At 33.3% G+C, this 17,800-nt stretch overlaps 1 protein-coding gene across 1 annotated transcript in view; it reads left to right on the top strand.

The window, feature by feature from the left end:
• Positions 1-17,800, top strand: part of LOC131147606 (multiprotein-bridging factor 1a) — a 38,409-nt gene that overhangs the window by 12,018 nt on the left and 8,591 nt on the right. The window contains exons 2-3 of the mRNA XM_058097106.1: positions 3,804-3,887; positions 15,748-15,830. Of these exons, the coding sequence (XP_057953089.1) occupies positions 3,804-3,887; positions 15,748-15,830 (167 nt within the window). The remainder of the gene's footprint in view (positions 1-3,803; positions 3,888-15,747; positions 15,831-17,800) is intronic.

Raw genomic sequence — 17,800 nt, 5'->3', positions numbered from 1 at the left:
ATATATATTTATATTTGAATTCATAAATCCATGTAATTTAATAATTTTTCAACTTTCTGTATATTATAAAATAAAATATTTAAATTTTACTCAAATTTTACATTTTAAATCCTCATTCAATATTCTTATGATTTATATATATATTTTATTTTTCTCAATTAATTTTACATTTAAATTGATCCGCCATAAATAAATTTATATCAGATAGATATGTCCATAATATTTTCAAATTTTTATGTACTACATAATATTTGATTATTCATATGAATTTATCAATATTTGTCAATTATGTTGAACAAATAATATAAAATAATGTGTTAAATTATGATATTATTGTCAAAACTAATTATAGAAATGCATATATATGACAATTAATCTCACTTAAAACACATAAAAAAGTTACATCAAAATATTATTTGTATTAGGACCCATCTTCTTCTCCTCCTTTTCTTTTTTGTTTTCTTTTCATCCGTTTTTTTTTAATGCATGATAGCTGAACCTCCAGCAGAAAAAGGGAGTCCTACTATTGGCCTCCTTTCAGGAATCATCTTCAGTAACTATGGTGAAAATCCCTTTGATTAAATAAAATTGACTACTTCTTTAAATGATTCCTTCCTATTGTAAAAATTGTGGCTAATCAAGGAAGCTAAGTTAATCTATTTTTTAAGTGATTTAACTAGCAATTAATCACGCTAAAAACATACAAAAGAGTTATACTTAAATATTGTTTGTATCCTATGTCTTTCAACGTAATGTTTAATTCCATGCTAAAATGATATATTGTTGCAATTTTATATTTTTCAAGTTCTCTGCTGATCGAGGAAGTTAAGTTGATCTATTTTTTTCGTGATTTAATTAACAATCAATCTCACTAAAAACATGCAAAAAAAATTATACTTAAATATTTTTTGTCCTACATGTGTTTGAAAATTACTGTTAAACAAAATTTCCTATTCTCGATATGTTTTTCCTATACACCTTTATTATTTACATTCAAGTTCCTTGCTATAGTTATATATTATTGCTATTTTGTATTGTTACCATTGGTCTTTATATTTAGATTTATTTTTTAACTTATTTTATATGTATTTTTTTTTCTTTTAGAGTGGAGATAAAAATGAGTCTGGGATATGATATTAGACTTCTCCATGTCATGAATACTTGCTTTAAGAAGAGAGAAGAACACTTAATAACCTTCATGAATGGACAAAAAAGGAAAAAAAAAAAAAAATTCTTAACTAGGAGGGTTGATCGTTTATCATGTAAGGATTGTAAAATTATCCTAGGTGAAAGCTTAACTACCCATAGAGTTGTAGTGTTAGATATATGTATAAAAAAAATGAAGGAGAAAGGATAATATAAATAAGTGCAGGAAAACTAGGTGGTAGAGCCTAAAGGGAGAAAATATAATGAAATTTAAAGATAAAATGATCAAAGATGGTGATTGAACGATTGTGGGTAGTGTAGACGCGAACACTTTTTGGTGTAGGATAGCTGGCTTTATTTAAAGGATAGCACAATAGATTTTAACTGAATCAAGAGGAAGATTCTTGTATAGTAAAAAGAAAAAGCTGGTGGTCAAATCAAGATGTCTAAAATGCCAAAAGACAGAGAATTTGGTATAAACTTGGGAATAATGTAGAAACATGGAAAACTTTGAAAATTATGAAAAGGCGAGGAAAGATGCAAAAAAGGCTTTTAGTGATGCTAAACATAGACCATATAATAATTTTATGTCAAATTAGACATAAAAGAAGGATAAAAAGACATATTTAATGCTAGAGCTAGAGAAAGAAAGAGCACGCATTTTGGTAATGTAAAATGCATAAAAGTGAGGATGATATTGTCTTGGTTAAGGAAGAAGACATAGAAGAAAGATGGTGAAGTTACTTTAGTAATCTATTTAATGAAAACCAAGTAGAAGGCTTAAACTTAGTATTGACAAATGAGGAAAAGGCTAAAAATATGATATTTATTTGAAAAATTAGAATTAATGAAGTTAAGTTTACATTACAAAAAAAAAAAAGGGCAGCCGATGCTCTAAGCTCCCGCATATGCAGGGTCCCGGGAAGGGGCGGACCACACAGCCTTATCTTGCATTTTTGCGAGAAGTTGTTTCCATGCCTCAAACCTGCGACCTCCATGTCACACGGACACAACCTTACTGTTGTGCCTAAGCTCCCTTTCAAGTTTATATTATAAAAGATGAAAAAAAAGAAGATATAGGACCATGAAATGCCTAGGTGATAACAGAATTATATGGCTAACGAATTTATTTAAAACAAATATAAAAACTAAGAAAAAAATGTTAGATGAATGGAGGAGAAGCACTTAAATACCTATATACAAAAATAAAGGAGATATTCAAAATTGTAATAGCTATCGTGGAATTAAACTTATGAGTCATACAATGAAATTGTGGGAAAAGGTAACTGAACAAGGATTGAGGTTAGACATGAGGGACTCACAAGACAAATTTTGGTTTTATGCCTCGAAAAAGAAGAGGGACTTGCATATGGTTTTTATTGACTTAGAGAAAGCATATGATGGGGTACCTAGAAATGTTCTATGATGGGCTTTAAAAAGAAAAGGGGTATGTAGTAGGTACATTGATGTCATTTCGGACATGTATGATGGAGTAATGAATAGAGTTAGGACTAGAGGTGGAGAGTCTTGGGAATTTTCAATGACAAAAGGCATAATCAAGGATTTTTTTTTGTGCCCTTATCTTTTTTGCACGAGTGATGGATGACCTTACTAGGAGCATCTGAAATGAGCTTCCATGGTGTATGTCATTTGTAGATGATATTGTCTTGATTGATGTATTTAAAGGTGGAATAGAATCTAAATTAGAATTATGGTGAGAAGCTTTAGAATACATAGGTTTTAGGATAGTTGGAATACAAAATATATAAAATGTAACTTTAATAATGGTTGGAGGAATATTAGAGAAAAGATTAAACTTTATGGTCAAGAAATTAATAGCAGTAGAAGATTTTGATACCTTGGATCTATTATGCAAGCTAAAGGAGAAATTGAAGGTGTAATACATAGAGTTAAAGCATGTTGGTAAAATGGAGTAGTGCTTTGGGCATGCTGTGTGATTGCAGAATAACCTTACAATCAAAAAGTAAGTTCTTCAAGACTACTATAAGACCAGCTATGCTATGGACTAGAATGTTGGACAACTAAGAAGCAATATATCCAAAAAGTAAAACTTTCCAAAATGAGAATGCTAAAGTGTGGGTAAGTGGTATAACGTTAAAAGATAAATTAAGGAATAAACATATTCGCGGTAACTTACGCATAGCTCCTGGAGGAGATAAGATAAGGGAGAGGTGGCTTAGATGATTTGATCATCAAGGCCAAGTAGTCCACCCAAATGAGCTAGTTAATGTGATGGGCAATAGAAGGGGTAGGAGTAGATCTAAAAATATTTGGAATGAGATGGTAAGGATTTGATAGTCCTGAATTTGTTGGTGGAAACTACCCATGATCGTGTAATTTGGTGGAAAAGGATTCGTGTAACCAATCCCACCTAGTGGGCCTTATGGCTTGGTTGGTTGTTGCTGTAAAGTGCCATTTTCAAATGCTTGTCTTCTTCTATTACTCTTACTTCTTCTTTGTTTTCCTTTTTTTTTTTTTTTTGTGTATGTTTGCTTGTGTGTATTGTAGTTATTTTTAATTGCTTTTGATTTTACAGCTTGTCATGATTTATGACATTGTGATTATTATTAGATTGAGTTATATATATATATTTTTTAAATTTAAATTTTTAAAATTTTTAATATTATGTGTTGCAGATAATGCCGGTACAAACAAAGCTGCTTCTAGCAGCACTTCTTTGAACACAAAAAGGCTTGATGACGATACTGAGAACCTTACTCGTGAGTTACATGTGACTTTGCTTATTTTATTACCTAGTATTGATTTTGGTTACATATTTATCTCAACTATTAAGAAAAGGAAGTTTGAGGCCGTTTTCACTCTGCCTTTTCTTTTTTCCCTCTTTTTATTTGAAAGGGTGAGTTGCAATGATCTATTATAAGGTTTCTGACATGGGCACTTCCTCTCCTAAGGTTTTGAAAATGTGCTTACTGCCCTTGAGCAGATTCAAAACTACTTAGGTTTTGACTTGATAATGTCGTGTGTTAAAAGTTTTTAAAATTACAGGTTTACTTTTATATATATGAAATATGTTAGAAAATATAAATAAGCAAATAGTAGAAAATAAATCATCCCTTATAACTTTGTTTTTGTGTGATTTCTTGGAGAATATTTAATCATATAAATAAAAAGATAAAATATATAAAGAAAAAGGAATAAAGTTAGTGTTATTAAGTAATATTCACATATACACATATGTAGCACACAATTAGTTGCAAAAATAAAAAATGTTTAAAACTTAAAAAATTTTAAATTTCAAATTGAGATAAATATAATTTCTTTTAAAAAAGTTAGGAGTTATCTTATAAAAAAAAATGTAGTGATAATTTTTATGATCGTACCATGATCATTATTAGAATTGGGGGGGGGGGGGGGGGTGGGGGCTCTCATTAGAATTTTATGAAATAAAAAATTTCAAATTAAACTTTTTATTAATTAAAATATAATTATGTCTCCACATTGATATTGTAAAGTGAGAGTTGTTAAGAAGAAAATTTGTGGGTTCATCATTTATTGCACGAGTCTACTTCGTCAACTGACCCATAAATCTATTTATTTCTAATTCATGTTCTTTTTCAATTATAAACAAGTGTAAGGTTGTTATTTTAAGGAATTTAGTGCTATATTAAGTCATTTTAATTAAAATCAAGGTATGATCACAAAAATTAGAACTTAAATTTAACTAGATGACGAGCTTTGATTTTATTAATTATAAACATGTAATTTTAAGGTTGTCATTTCATGTTTATTTTGTTAATTATAAATATGTAAGTGTAAGACTGTCATTTTAAAGAATTTAATGCTATGTTAAGTCATTTTAATAACAATCAAGGCATAATCACAAAAACACTACTTTAAATTTAACTAGATGATAAGCTTCAATTTTTTAATGTATGCATATTAATTTGAAATTTAAACATTTAAGGTTTCTTCTGTTTTTGTAACTAGTTGTGTCTCTGTATTTGCAAATACTAGTTAGTGACCTTAATTTTGTGTCTTTTATTGTATTTGATAAATTATCCTCATAGTAATTACTCAAAATATAAGTAAATTATAAGAGAAGAATTTTATTTATTCATTTATATTTTTAAAACGTATTTCAATAGATGTAATTGTAAACTTGTCATTTGACAAAACCAATGAGATTATCAATGGTCGATGCATATAATGGAGGTAAGTGCAAACACCTTTTTTTTTTAATATCACAAAAGAAATTCATTGATGGATTAAGAATGTACAAATAGGAGAATAAGACATCTCCTTTCCTTACTCTGGATTATCCTAGAAAATGAAAAAATGCAAAACCAAAAAGCACTATAAACGACCCAAAATAATCAGCATGCCCTAACAAGTCAACAAGCAGTGCCAATCATGCAGAATATCTGAAGAACACTTCCCCCCCCCCCCCTTCCTCTTTGAAATTCCCATTACCTACACACCAAAGAGAAGCCAAATGTTGAATCTTCACTCAAACCAGTAGAAATGACAGGTTCTTCTCTTATAAAATACGTGCTTTTCGTTCCATCCACAGGGCCCAAAATGCTGCAAAAGGGCACAATACCTCTCCACTCTTTTTCTTACCAAAACTGAAAATGAATTGCCAAAAATTCCTCCACTATCTTTGGACAAACCTTATATTCCCCAAAATAATTATATAGCTTATTCCAAACCCTGCAGCCATAATGACAATGCATGGAGGATGCATAACAGTTTTGTAGCAATTGCACACATACATATGGAGAGAGAGCCTTCAACTCTCTTAATCTGTAACAAGTTGTTGGTGTTGATCCTATTAAGCACAACCAGCCAAAGAAAAGCTTTGATTTTAGAGGGGGACTTTGGCCTTCCAAATAGTTTTATATAGAGGAAAGGAAAATATGTGCTAGTCAAGAACTCACAAAAGGATTTGCAGGAATAAAACCCCAAGGGGTCCAATGACCAAGAGCAGTTGTTAGGTTCCAAAGAGACTCGACAATTATTCAACAAGACTAACAAAGAGGATAACTCCTCCATCTTTCTATCATTCAAGGGTCTCCGAAAGTGGAAATCTCTTGAAGGTAAAGGACCACCCAACTCTACAATAAAAGAAGAAATAGATCCATCTTGTCCTAAGCTCAGATGAAATAAGCGAGGAAAAGAGGTGGACAACAACATTCCCTAACCAAAGATCTTTCCAAAATCAAATATTGCAATTCATACCCATAAAAAATTTAGTATGGGGAATAAAGAGGGAATAAATATGAGAAATAGCTTTCCATGGATTTTTCAAAGAACATCTAGGACCCACTTGTTCTTGTCAAGTCCAAAATTGCTTTTTTTTTTTTTAATAATTTTATGTCACGAGGAAGATCCTATAGTGGGAACCACTAAAGCCCTTTGGCCAAGAGAGTTGTGTTTTTAGACACCAAATTTTCAAGACCCAACCACCGTCCCATCTAGACCTACAAACCACCTCCCATCTCACCAAATGGTCCTGAAAATCCCCCACTGGCTAACCAAAGGAAATCTCTCATAATCTCTCAATCTTATTGGCCAACCCTATAGGAATTTTGAAAATAGAAAGAAAGTACAATGGGATACTAGAAAGACAAGCGTGAATGAGATTAATCCTACCTCCTGACAAAAAAGGAGCACCCTTCCACCCATCTAAACCCTTAAGACACTATTTCAACAACTGGATCCGAAAAACTTGTAGATCTAGGACTACCCCAAAGGAACCCCTAAATAGGATAGTGACCAATCCAATGCAATGCACCCTATCTCCAAGGATAACTCCCTAACATGCTCCACCAGCATATTTATAGTTGTGATACTCCTCTTTCCCATATTAATCTTAAGCCTTGAAACCCTTTCAAAAATATGGAGAAGCCCTAAAATATTCAGAAAAATGAGGCCTATGATCCTCTTAAGAAAAAGATAGTGCACTGAATGTAGTCAACAAATTGGAGGCGCAAATCATTATCTCCTCCCTCCCCAAACCTTTCACCAAATCTAACCACAGTTTTATCAACCACCCTACTCAAGGTATCTCCCACTAAACAAACAAAAATGGGGAAAGAGGGTCTCCTTGTCTAATCCCCCTCATAGCCCTAAACTAAAATCTAGGCTCACCCTTCGCTTCACTAACGCTAAATAGAACACATTTGATATATGGCCTTTCATCCAACGATGCCATCTCTCTCCAAAACCCTTCTTCATGAAAATTTTATCCAAGAAGTTCCAGGCTTCCAGCTCTCCCTCTCATAGGCTTTCTCGAAGTCCAACTTAAAATGAGCCCCTTTCCTTCCTTCTCCTAATATCCTCAACGACTTCCTTTGTGATCAAAATGGCATCCACGATCTATCTCTCCCCCCCTCCCCCCCAAGTGCACTTTGGGCCTTAGTAATAGTCTTATCAAGCATCACACTCAACCTTTTAGCTAGTATTTTAATCATTATATTATAAACATTGGATACTTAACTAATGGGTCTATAATCATATATCTTGATAGAACCTGCTCTTTTTTAGGAGCCAAACTTACAGAGGTAGAATTAATACTCTTACATGAAATTCCATTCCAATAAAATTCATTAAAAACCTTCATCTAGTAATCCTTAACCATTGCCCAACATTCTTGTAGGAAAGCCAGATTGAAACCATGCAGCCCAAGAGCTTTGTCCCTTTCCATCCCAAAGACGATAGACCTCACTTCCTCTTCCTTGAAAGGTCTCTCTAACGAAGCTATCTTATCATTAGACAATGGGTCTCACTCTAGCCCTTCCACCATCGGTTTATTTTCGTCCTCAGAAAACAATGATCTCGAAAGCTATATTACTACTATCCGAAATAATTTCCTCCCTGCCCAACTCCAGCTCCCTAATCAAAATTTCCTCATTTTCCCACTTGCTATCCTATGAAAAATTTTAGAATTACAATCACCATTAAAGTTCATGGTAGGTAAGTGCATTTTAAGAAAACTAGGGCGAGGTAAGTGCCAATATAAGAAACCTTAGAGGAGGTGTTTGACTCTATTTCAAAATGAAGGACATAATAGGGAAATTTTTTACGTGCTTTCCCAAAATTGTTAGTTTTTAGAAGTTTCACTTCTTGACCCTAAAATGGCCTAGCATTGTTTCTTTTTGTGTATTTTTGTTCCTGTATATTTTTATTAAGATAGTAATTATCCAACAATTTGCTAAAGGTAACCATCTAGTAGCTTCAACCTTTTTTAATAGGTGAACATTGGCCTTAACACAAAAAACACTCTCACACAACCCACAACCTTCCTAAGGTGAGTTGACCCTATTGGTTGGGACTAGGAGGAGCCATTGGCCCTTAAGTCCATGTTGCTAATATCTTCACAATCTTGTAATAGTATTGAATTCCATATCTTGTTATGGCGAGATGGTCCTTGTATTGCAAAGGTAGTAGTGGGTGTCTTTAAAATCATTTCCTTGTATTTGTTTTTCCTTGATTTGACAATTCTATACATGTCTGTAGCTATTGGAGTTGCGACAAGCCACATGGTAGAAATTGATGTTATGTCATGTCATGAGCTTAACTTGGACATCATATGAATAAGATTTTTTTTAGGGCAAAAGATTGGTTTGCCAAAAAATCATGGACTTCCCAAGGTTTCAAAAATCTCATGGACTTCCCTCATGTTTGATTTTTAGGACACTTATATAGTTATAGGCCCATCGTTAATTTATTGTCAAGTCAAGAGAGGGTTTACAAGTGTCCAAAAAGCAAATATCCAGGAGGTTTATGAGATTTTTGAAGCATAAGGGGAGATTTGTGTCTTTTTGGCAAACTTTTGGAGGGATCGGATTTTTGAAAGTTGGAGAGAGTTCCATGTGCTTGCCATACCTTAAGGAAGTTCAGTGTCTTTTGCCCCTTTCTTATAAATCCATGAAGTGCAGATATGTCTGGAACTTGTAAAACTTTTGTGCTTTCTCTTCTCTACATGGTTGATATCTAGGGTTGCATCCCTTTATAATTTTTCTTTTTTTTTAATTATTGCACTGTGTGTGATGTCTTGCTTGCATCAAGCTACTGATGCCTTTTGTCTAAGGTCTTCTACATGGTCACTTGGTTAACTCACCTAACAAGGAGTAGCTTGCATTAGCAAGAATGATTGTCTTACTTATCCTTTTTTGGTATTGGTGAGCTTCAAACTTAAGTTAATGTTCTATGGTACAAGATAATGTTGATGATAATGCAGATGCACCTAGGCTTTAAATCTCCTCCTCCCCCCCCCCCCCTCGGGCTCAACTCCTTAAATGGATGATAGGGTTGCATCCAACAAGTATATTATACCATGTTAGAATTTGTACCCTTTTCATAGGAAAATTTTGAGGCTACAAAAATATGAAAATTTCGATATTGACATCGATTTTACAATAACAACAAAACCAAGCCTTAGTCTCACTAGGTGGGGTCGGCTATATGAATCCTTTTTCGCCAATTTATGCGATCATGGACCATTTCTTTTGATAGATTCAAGGGTATTAAATCCTTACTCACTGTCTCCTCCCAAGTTTTTTTAGGTCTACCCCTACCCTTTCTACTGCCCCTCACAGTAACTAAGTCACTCTTCCTCACAGGTGCACTATGTGGCCTACGTTGCAAGTTTCCATACCATTTGAGTCGTCCCTCCCTTATCTTATCTTTTATAGGAGTTACACCTAACTTGCCACGAATATATTCATTCCTTAATTTATCTTTCAATAGTATACCACTCATCCATTTAAGCATTCTCATCTTGGAAACTTTTACTTTTTTGGATATTATGTTTCTTTGTCGTCCAACATTCCGATCCATATAGCATAGGTAGTCCTATAGCTGTCCCATAAAACTTCCCTTTCAATTTTAAGGGTATTCTACGATCACATAGCACACTTGAAGCACTTCTCCATTTTACCCAACTTGCTTTAACTCTATGCATTACATTATCTTCAATTTCTCCTTCAGCTTGCATAATAGATTCAAGGTATCGAAATCTACAAATGCTATTTATTTCTTCATTATCAAGTTTAACTTTTGTCTCCAATATTCCTGGTATCATTACTAAAATTACATTTCATATATTTTGTCTTATTTCTATTTATCCTAAAGCCTCTAGATTCCAAAGCTTCTCTCCATAATTCTAACTCAACCTCTACTCCGTCCCTAGTTTCATCAATTAATACAATATTTTCTGCAAACAACATACACTATGGAACGTCCTTTTGAATACTCTTAGTCAATTGGTCCATCACTAAAGCAAAAAATAAGGACTCAAAGCAGATCCTTAATGTACACCTATAGTGATTGGAAATTCTAATTCTCTAGTTTCTCCATCTATAGTCCTTACACTAGTCATTACTCTATCGTACATATCCTTAATGACATCGGTATACCTACTACATGCACCATTTTTTTCTAAAACCCATCATAGAACTTCCCTAGGTATCCTATCATATGCTTTCTCAAGGTCAATAAATATCATATGCAAGCCCCTCTTCTTTTCCCTAGACTTTTCCATTAATCTTCTTAAAAGATAAATAGCTTCTGTGGCAGATCTCTCAGGAATAAAACCAAATTGATTTTCTGAGACCTTCGTTTCTAACCTTAATCTTTGTTCAACTACCCTTTCCCATAGTTTCATCGTATAACTCATAAATATTGACATTGATTTTGATTTAAAAAAATGATGGAAATTACTAATTCTTTTATCAAACTTTAGAAATTGTCAATAAACATAATAATGCAAGATTATAGCTAAAATATTAAATATAAAATACATCAATGACATTTATGTGGTGTATAAGGTGCAGTAAGTTTAATATATAGTAATCTTATTAAACATGTTCAATTGAAGTAAATGAAATCCATAAATTAGTTAAATATTATTTGTTATAAAAATATCAATAATTTAATTATAATTGAGCAAATAAAATGTTGTAGCTAGTATATAACTTTAATTTTCCACACAATTTTGTAAGTATGAAAGCTATCATTTATATCATGAGTTAAAGACTACCGTGGTCACTAAACTTGTCACTTAAATCCGATTGGGTCAATGTACTTTAATTTTTGCAAATATAGTCATTGAAGTTACTGGATTGGTTCAATGTCATCCAAAAGCTAACAGCTGTCAAAGAGAGTGGACAGAATGCTTCGTTGACATCCTAGTCAGCATCCCCATCGTCCAGTTAGCATCCACTAACCCTTGACTCAGCATCTCCTATAAAAATTAAAGAAGTTTCCCTTTCTGCACCATCCTTGCATTCAGGCCAGATTCTTGTGTCAATCGATCCATTCTTGAGATCTTCACCATGAATTCTAGCAACCTCTATTTCAAATTGTGGTTTTTCTGAACCCGCCAGAACCCAAGAGGTTGTTTTTGAAGAATCTGCCTGTGGCTTTCTTGGGCTCCTTGTAGGAGAATTGATGAGGCAAATACTCAAGTTCCCATTCTTTGACATCATCCTCTTCTTGCATTCTACTCTTTTGCCAATACCTGTAAAAAACACACAAAGGACAATGAACGCAACTGCAGCGACTGTAATTTTGGCAACTGTAATTTTGGCAGAGGTGTGCTCACCACCCAACGAATTGGAGCCGGAGACCTCATACACATAGCCAAAGCCATCGTCTCTCACACCTCTCTCTCTGCCATCCACGCCATCTGCTATTTTGCCTCAAGATGCTCCAAAATGCATCATCAGATTCTCAACCTCAGAGTGTTCATTTATGTACTGAAGAATGCAACAAACAATCCACGGTATTGCCCTTTTAATTTTTTCTTTAATTATGTAGCTTCCATTTCACTTTCACATCACGTGTTTCAAATGAGTTTTTCCTTGTTTAATGTTGTATTGGAATCGGTGAAGAAGGTGGAGGACTGTATATGTGATTTTGGCCAGGATGCCTACTATAGTACTATGTGTTTGAGAAATGGCTTACGAGCCAGCTGGTTTGGTGGCTGCTTCCTGATCAAACTTGGAGTTCTTGTATTGTGCAAGTGACACTTCTGGGAATTCATTCCCGAGAGCATTGCATTCACCATCCTATATTTCTTATTTTTTTTTTTCTTTGGTACCATCAAAAGAGCAAAGTGTGAGAAGAGGACGACGTCAAAGAATGGAAACTCAAGTATTGATCTCATTGATTCTCCTACGAGGAGCTCAAGCGAGCCATAGGCAGATTCTCCAAGAACAGCCTTTCTGGCGCCATTGAGTTCAAAAAATCTACAGAGGAACCCTTCCTAACAACATAGATGAGAGAGAGAGAGAGGGAGTAAGAGAGCGAGAGAGAGGGAGATTAAAATTGTTGGTAAGATGGAACTCAAGTGCTATTCATGTTTTTGCTTTCTCTAATTTTTTTTTTGTTTCTACATTTTGATGGTCTTGGCTGCCCCAAAAAAATCTGTCTATCGGAGGTTGCCATGAGATTTGGTGAATTTTCAGCTTCAAAATCTTCATGTTTATTTTTCCCACATCCCTGTCACTGGGAAAGCGTTCTTTATATGTTGGTTCCATGAAATTTGGCTGCCAATGGCAAATTATTTCTTGCTTGTGGACAATGTTTGCTAGTGTGTTTGACAACGGTAATGGGCACGACAATAGGTGGCAAATCTTTGAGGGCATCCATAACTCTAGGTAAGTTTTAGTTGCAAAATTGCTGTGTGGAGTGGGATCTGAGAAAGATGTAAGGAGTGGGCCCTTCAAAATTGGTCATACTAATGATTAGGCAGTATAGGAGGCTGACTAGGACGCCATTGCAACATTCCATCCACTCTCTTGACGATCGTTAGATTTTGGATGACAATGAACCAATCCAGTAACTTCAATGACTACATTTACATAAATTAAAGTATGATAACCCAATCAGATTTAAGTGACAAGTTCAGTGACCACAGTTGTCTTTAACCCTTCATATCCCTCTTGCAAGAATTTTATTTTCCATACAATTTCAAAAGCATGATAGCTATCATTTATATCTTTCTTGCAAGAATCTTTGGTTTCAATACAAAAAAAGGATTAATTAAGAGAGAAATTTCTATTCAGTTTTCAAATCTCAAATTTTAAGTTTCAAGAAATTTTATTTTATAATTAAAATTTTGTTGGTATTTCACTAAAATTTTGAGATTTTGATAAATTTTGGATGATTTGTGGAAATTTTGCGAGATGGAAATTGACTACCATTTTGATTTCAAGGGTGGTAAGGCGGAAATTTCAATGGGAATTTCAACAATTTTGCCAAAATTTAAGACCAATGTCTCAAGCTTGTATTGGAGAGAATATTGGTATAATTTTATTTCGCTTTTTTTTTTTTTTGAAAAAAAAGGGAAAATTTTCCATTTGGTTTTTAATGAGCATGTAAAGTTTACACCCACACACAAATATGCATTGTCCTCTCACTTTTGATTACTTAATCAAATGTGGTTGTTGGCCTTACAAGACTTAAAATTTTGTTTTGATGATAACAAACAAGAGGAACTTAACATATTTGGTTAAGTGATGACATTTTAGGACTCATCTATGAGAAAGCAAGGTCAAGTGTTCACAAGGATCTATTGAAAGCTTAAAATCCAAAGAAATATGATCAAAAAAAGCTTAAAGGCATGGATTCCAAGATAATCTATTACAGCTTGAAGTTTATGAGAGCATGGATATTAAAGAGAAAGCTCAAAGTACATTAAAGCTTAAAGACAAGATGGAGCCAAAGCAAGCATGAAGACTTAAGTGTTTAGAATGTCAAAGTCTTAAGAAGTCTTTATGTAAGTACTTCATGTTTAAATATCTTATGAAATACTTTGAAGCTCTTTAGGATGCCATATAGAAGACAAAATTTTTGAAAACCCTAGAAAATGCTTTTTAAAAGTCACATTTGAGTTTTTCAAACAACAAGGGATCAAAGTCTTAAAAATGAAAGTTTTTGAAAAGTTGAAACAGTTTAGTCAACTGACCTGAATGAACTGTGTTCATTCAACCGACTGACAATTAAATATTTTAATTCCTGGACAGATAGAATGGACTCAGTCGATTGTCCAGCCGACTGACCTATACAAAAATAGGTCCAGTCGAGTGACTCAGCCAACTGACCCACGGAGATTTTAAAATTCGAACTTCAACGGGAAAATTCTAAAAATTAGTTTTTCAAATCTAAACGTTATAAAAGCTTGGGAAACACTCCAAGCAACTTGGGAAACAAGGAAATTCACTCTAAAAACTCTATAAATATTCCTTTAACCCAATGAATTAAAACCACTAAGCATACAATCAGCATTCAAGCATTCTAATTGTTAAAGCTCTCTCTTGCTCAAACCTTTGTACAACCGAATTGCTGAAAGTTTCTGAAGAGCTGATCTTTCCTACATTGATTTATATTGCTAATCATCATCTAAGAAGGAATCTTGGTGAATTCTATACTTGAGCTTCAATTCTATTTCATCTTGATATTTAAATATTGAAGTATATAGTGTTGAATTTGTACTAATATGTTCTTTGAGAGAGTGTTCTTGTACGCAGCGATTATCTTGTATTCTTGTAGTGTTTTTGACGATTCTAGGTTGTTGGATCGTTGACCGAGCGTGGGGTATCGCTTGGAGAGATGATTACTCTAGCTTAGTGAAGGAGTGCCCAAGTGTGGGGTATCGCTTGGAGAGGCGTTGCTCTAGCCTAGTGAAGGAGTGTTTGAGTGTGGGGTATCACTTGTAAAGTTTTTTTCCGCCCGGAAAGAACAGGTATAGTGGAATTCTTTTGTGGTGTTGGCCAAAGGCGAGGACGTAGGCTGGGGATAAGCCGAACCTTGTAAAAATCGTGGTCTCACTCTCTCTTTCCCTTACATTTTTTAATTTTCAGCTTATATTAACTGCGTGGATGATTTAAGTTTCTTAATCATAAAAACTACATGGATTGAATTTTAAATAAACTAAAGATTTATTTGGTTTTGGGATGCGGAAACCGAAAGGGAGTACGTTGGTTGATCAATATCTTTGCGGAAACCTCAAAGGGAGTTCGTTGATTGGTTAATACCCAAAGACAAATTAACTAGAAGTGTATTTAAATTCTGAGTTAATTGAGAATTTGAGTTGTGGTTTGCTTTGAATCAAATTTCATTATTTACAGGGCTTACAAACATACACAGGGTTGTAAAAGTTGAAACTTGTATAAAAGCTGAATCTCATATCTTGGTTGAATATATTGTGATTGATTGGTTTGGTTGATTGATTGTTTAACTAAGTTTTTGTTTAATTGTGTGGTTGTGGATTGAATAAAAAGAACTAAGTTTTTGTGTGATTGCTAAATCAACAAAAAGTTAAGAATTCATTGAAAGAATTAAAAGAGTTTAAGAATTCATAAAGAAATTTAAAAGAAAATTTTTAAACCCAATTCACCCCCCTCTTGGGACTACACCTCACCTTTTAGTGGTTTTTTCCATCCTTTTCAAATCATTCCTACATTGCTTATGAAAAAAATTTCTCAGTTAATTTACTTCTTGTTGCTCGCCTAGATCCATTCAAAAGATATGATTTGCTTCATGTTTTTGGCAAGCATGTATTTTCTATCCTTGGATTTGTGGGCCTCATGTACTATCAAAATTTAAGTGCAGATGAACGTGTACCCACTGAACTGAAGAAAAGTATTATGCAAGCTCGAATGGACAAGAAGCTTACTCAGGCTCAACTTGCACACGTAATGTTTTCTCTCCCTCTCTAATGCATGTACAACTACGTAGTCTTAAATTTCCATGAAATTATTGATTGTTGAAATTCTTGCTTTCCATCACCCTTCAAATTGAAATGGTAGTCATTTTTTTTTTAACAAAATTCTCATCAAAATTTAAACCAATCATGCAAAATTTATCAAAATCTTGAAATTATAGCAAGACTTGTTGAAAATTTGACTATAGAATGAAATTTACTTGGAATTCAAATGTGAGATCAAGAACAAAGTGAAATTACTTTCTTAATTTATCTTTTTTCTTATTGAAACTAGATATTATTACAATTGTTTTTGAAATTATATGGGAAAAGAAAAAGGTTTTCTGCAAATTTTTATTTTTGGTTGGGTTGTCTCATCAAAGCGAGGTGCCATGTTATGCTCAAATATGGTATCAAATATGCGAGGGTTTCTGCATCATTCTAGACATAGGTGGGTAGTTTAGGAGGTTAGGGGTAGATTAACAACTTGGAATATAGGGACACTTATTAGTAAAAGTTTGGAGATAGTTGACATAATGATTAGAAGAAAAATTAACACGATCTACCTTTAAGAACTAAGTGGGTATATGGTAGAAAAATTGAAAAATTAGGATTTAACTTTGGTATACATGAAGAGAAAAACATAAGAATGGGGTAGTAATCATTGCTAACAAAGACCTAAATCATAATATTGTAGATGTTAAAAGAGTTGGAGATAGAATAATAAAAATCAAGATGGTTTTAGGATAGGAGATATTAGTGCTTATGCTCCTCAAATATGCTTAGCAGAAAAGTTAAAAGGCAATTCTGGAAAGTTATGAATAATATTATAAAAAGGGCATTAGAGATTCAAAAAATATCCATAAAAGTTTATTTGAATCAATGCACTAAAAAGGATGATAATGGTTATGAGAGGATACATGGATGATACAGATATGGAGATAAAAACGAGTCCAGCAACATGATCTTAGATTTCACCATGTCATATGATTTAATTGCGTTGAATACATGCTTTAAGAAGAGAGAACACTTAATGACCTTCAAGAGTGGACAAAATAAAAGTCAAATGGATTTTTTCTTATCTAGGATTGTTTATTATGCAAGTATTGCAAAGTTAGTCCACATGAAAATTTAACTACACAATATAGAGTTTTAACGTTAGATATATGTATTAAAAAATCAAAGAGAAGTGTAACATAAATCGATGCAAGAGCACTAGGTGGTGGAACCTAAAAGGAGAAAATAAAGAAAATCTAAGACGAAATGATCAATAATGGTGTTTGGACAATAGGGGATGGCAAAGGCACGAACACTCTTTAGAGTAAGATAGCTATCTTTATTAAAAAGATAACAAGAGATTTTAAATGGATCTAGAGGAAGATTCTCAGCTAGTAAAGCGAGTTGGTTGTGGGTAGAGATGTTCAAAAAGCAATAAAGGCAAAAAAAAATTGGTTTAAAGAATGGCAAAAATCTAGAAACATGGAAATTTTTTAAAAGTATAAAGAAACAAAAAAAATGCAAAAAAAAAAAAACCCGTTAGTAAATTTGAACAGTGAACATAGAGTATGTAATAATCTATATGCTAGACTAGGTACAAAAGAAGAGGAAAGAGACGTATTTAAACTTGCTAGAGCTAGAGAAAGGAAGCACATGGACTTGGGTAGAAAAAATGAGGATAATAGTGTCTTGGCTAAAGAAAAAGACATAAAAGAAAGATGGCGAAGTTACTTTAATAAGTTTGTTAATAAAAATCAAGTAGAATGCTTAAACTGAAAATTGAAATGAGAAAAGGGCTAAAAAATTGAGTTTTCTTTGCAAAATTAGAATTAATGAAGGTAAATTTCAATTTAAAAAAAGTTGAAAAACGGAAAGCTAGGATCATATGACATCCCACTTGAAATTTGGAAATGCCTTGGTGATGACAGAGTTATTTGGTTAACTAATTTATTAACACAATTATAA

This window comes from Malania oleifera, chromosome 2 (assembly GCF_029873635.1).
Source record: "Malania oleifera isolate guangnan ecotype guangnan chromosome 2, ASM2987363v1, whole genome shotgun sequence".
Lineage (NCBI taxonomy): Eukaryota > Viridiplantae > Streptophyta > Magnoliopsida > Santalales > Ximeniaceae > Malania > Malania oleifera.
This window is presented reverse-complemented; position numbering and strand designations above follow the sequence as displayed.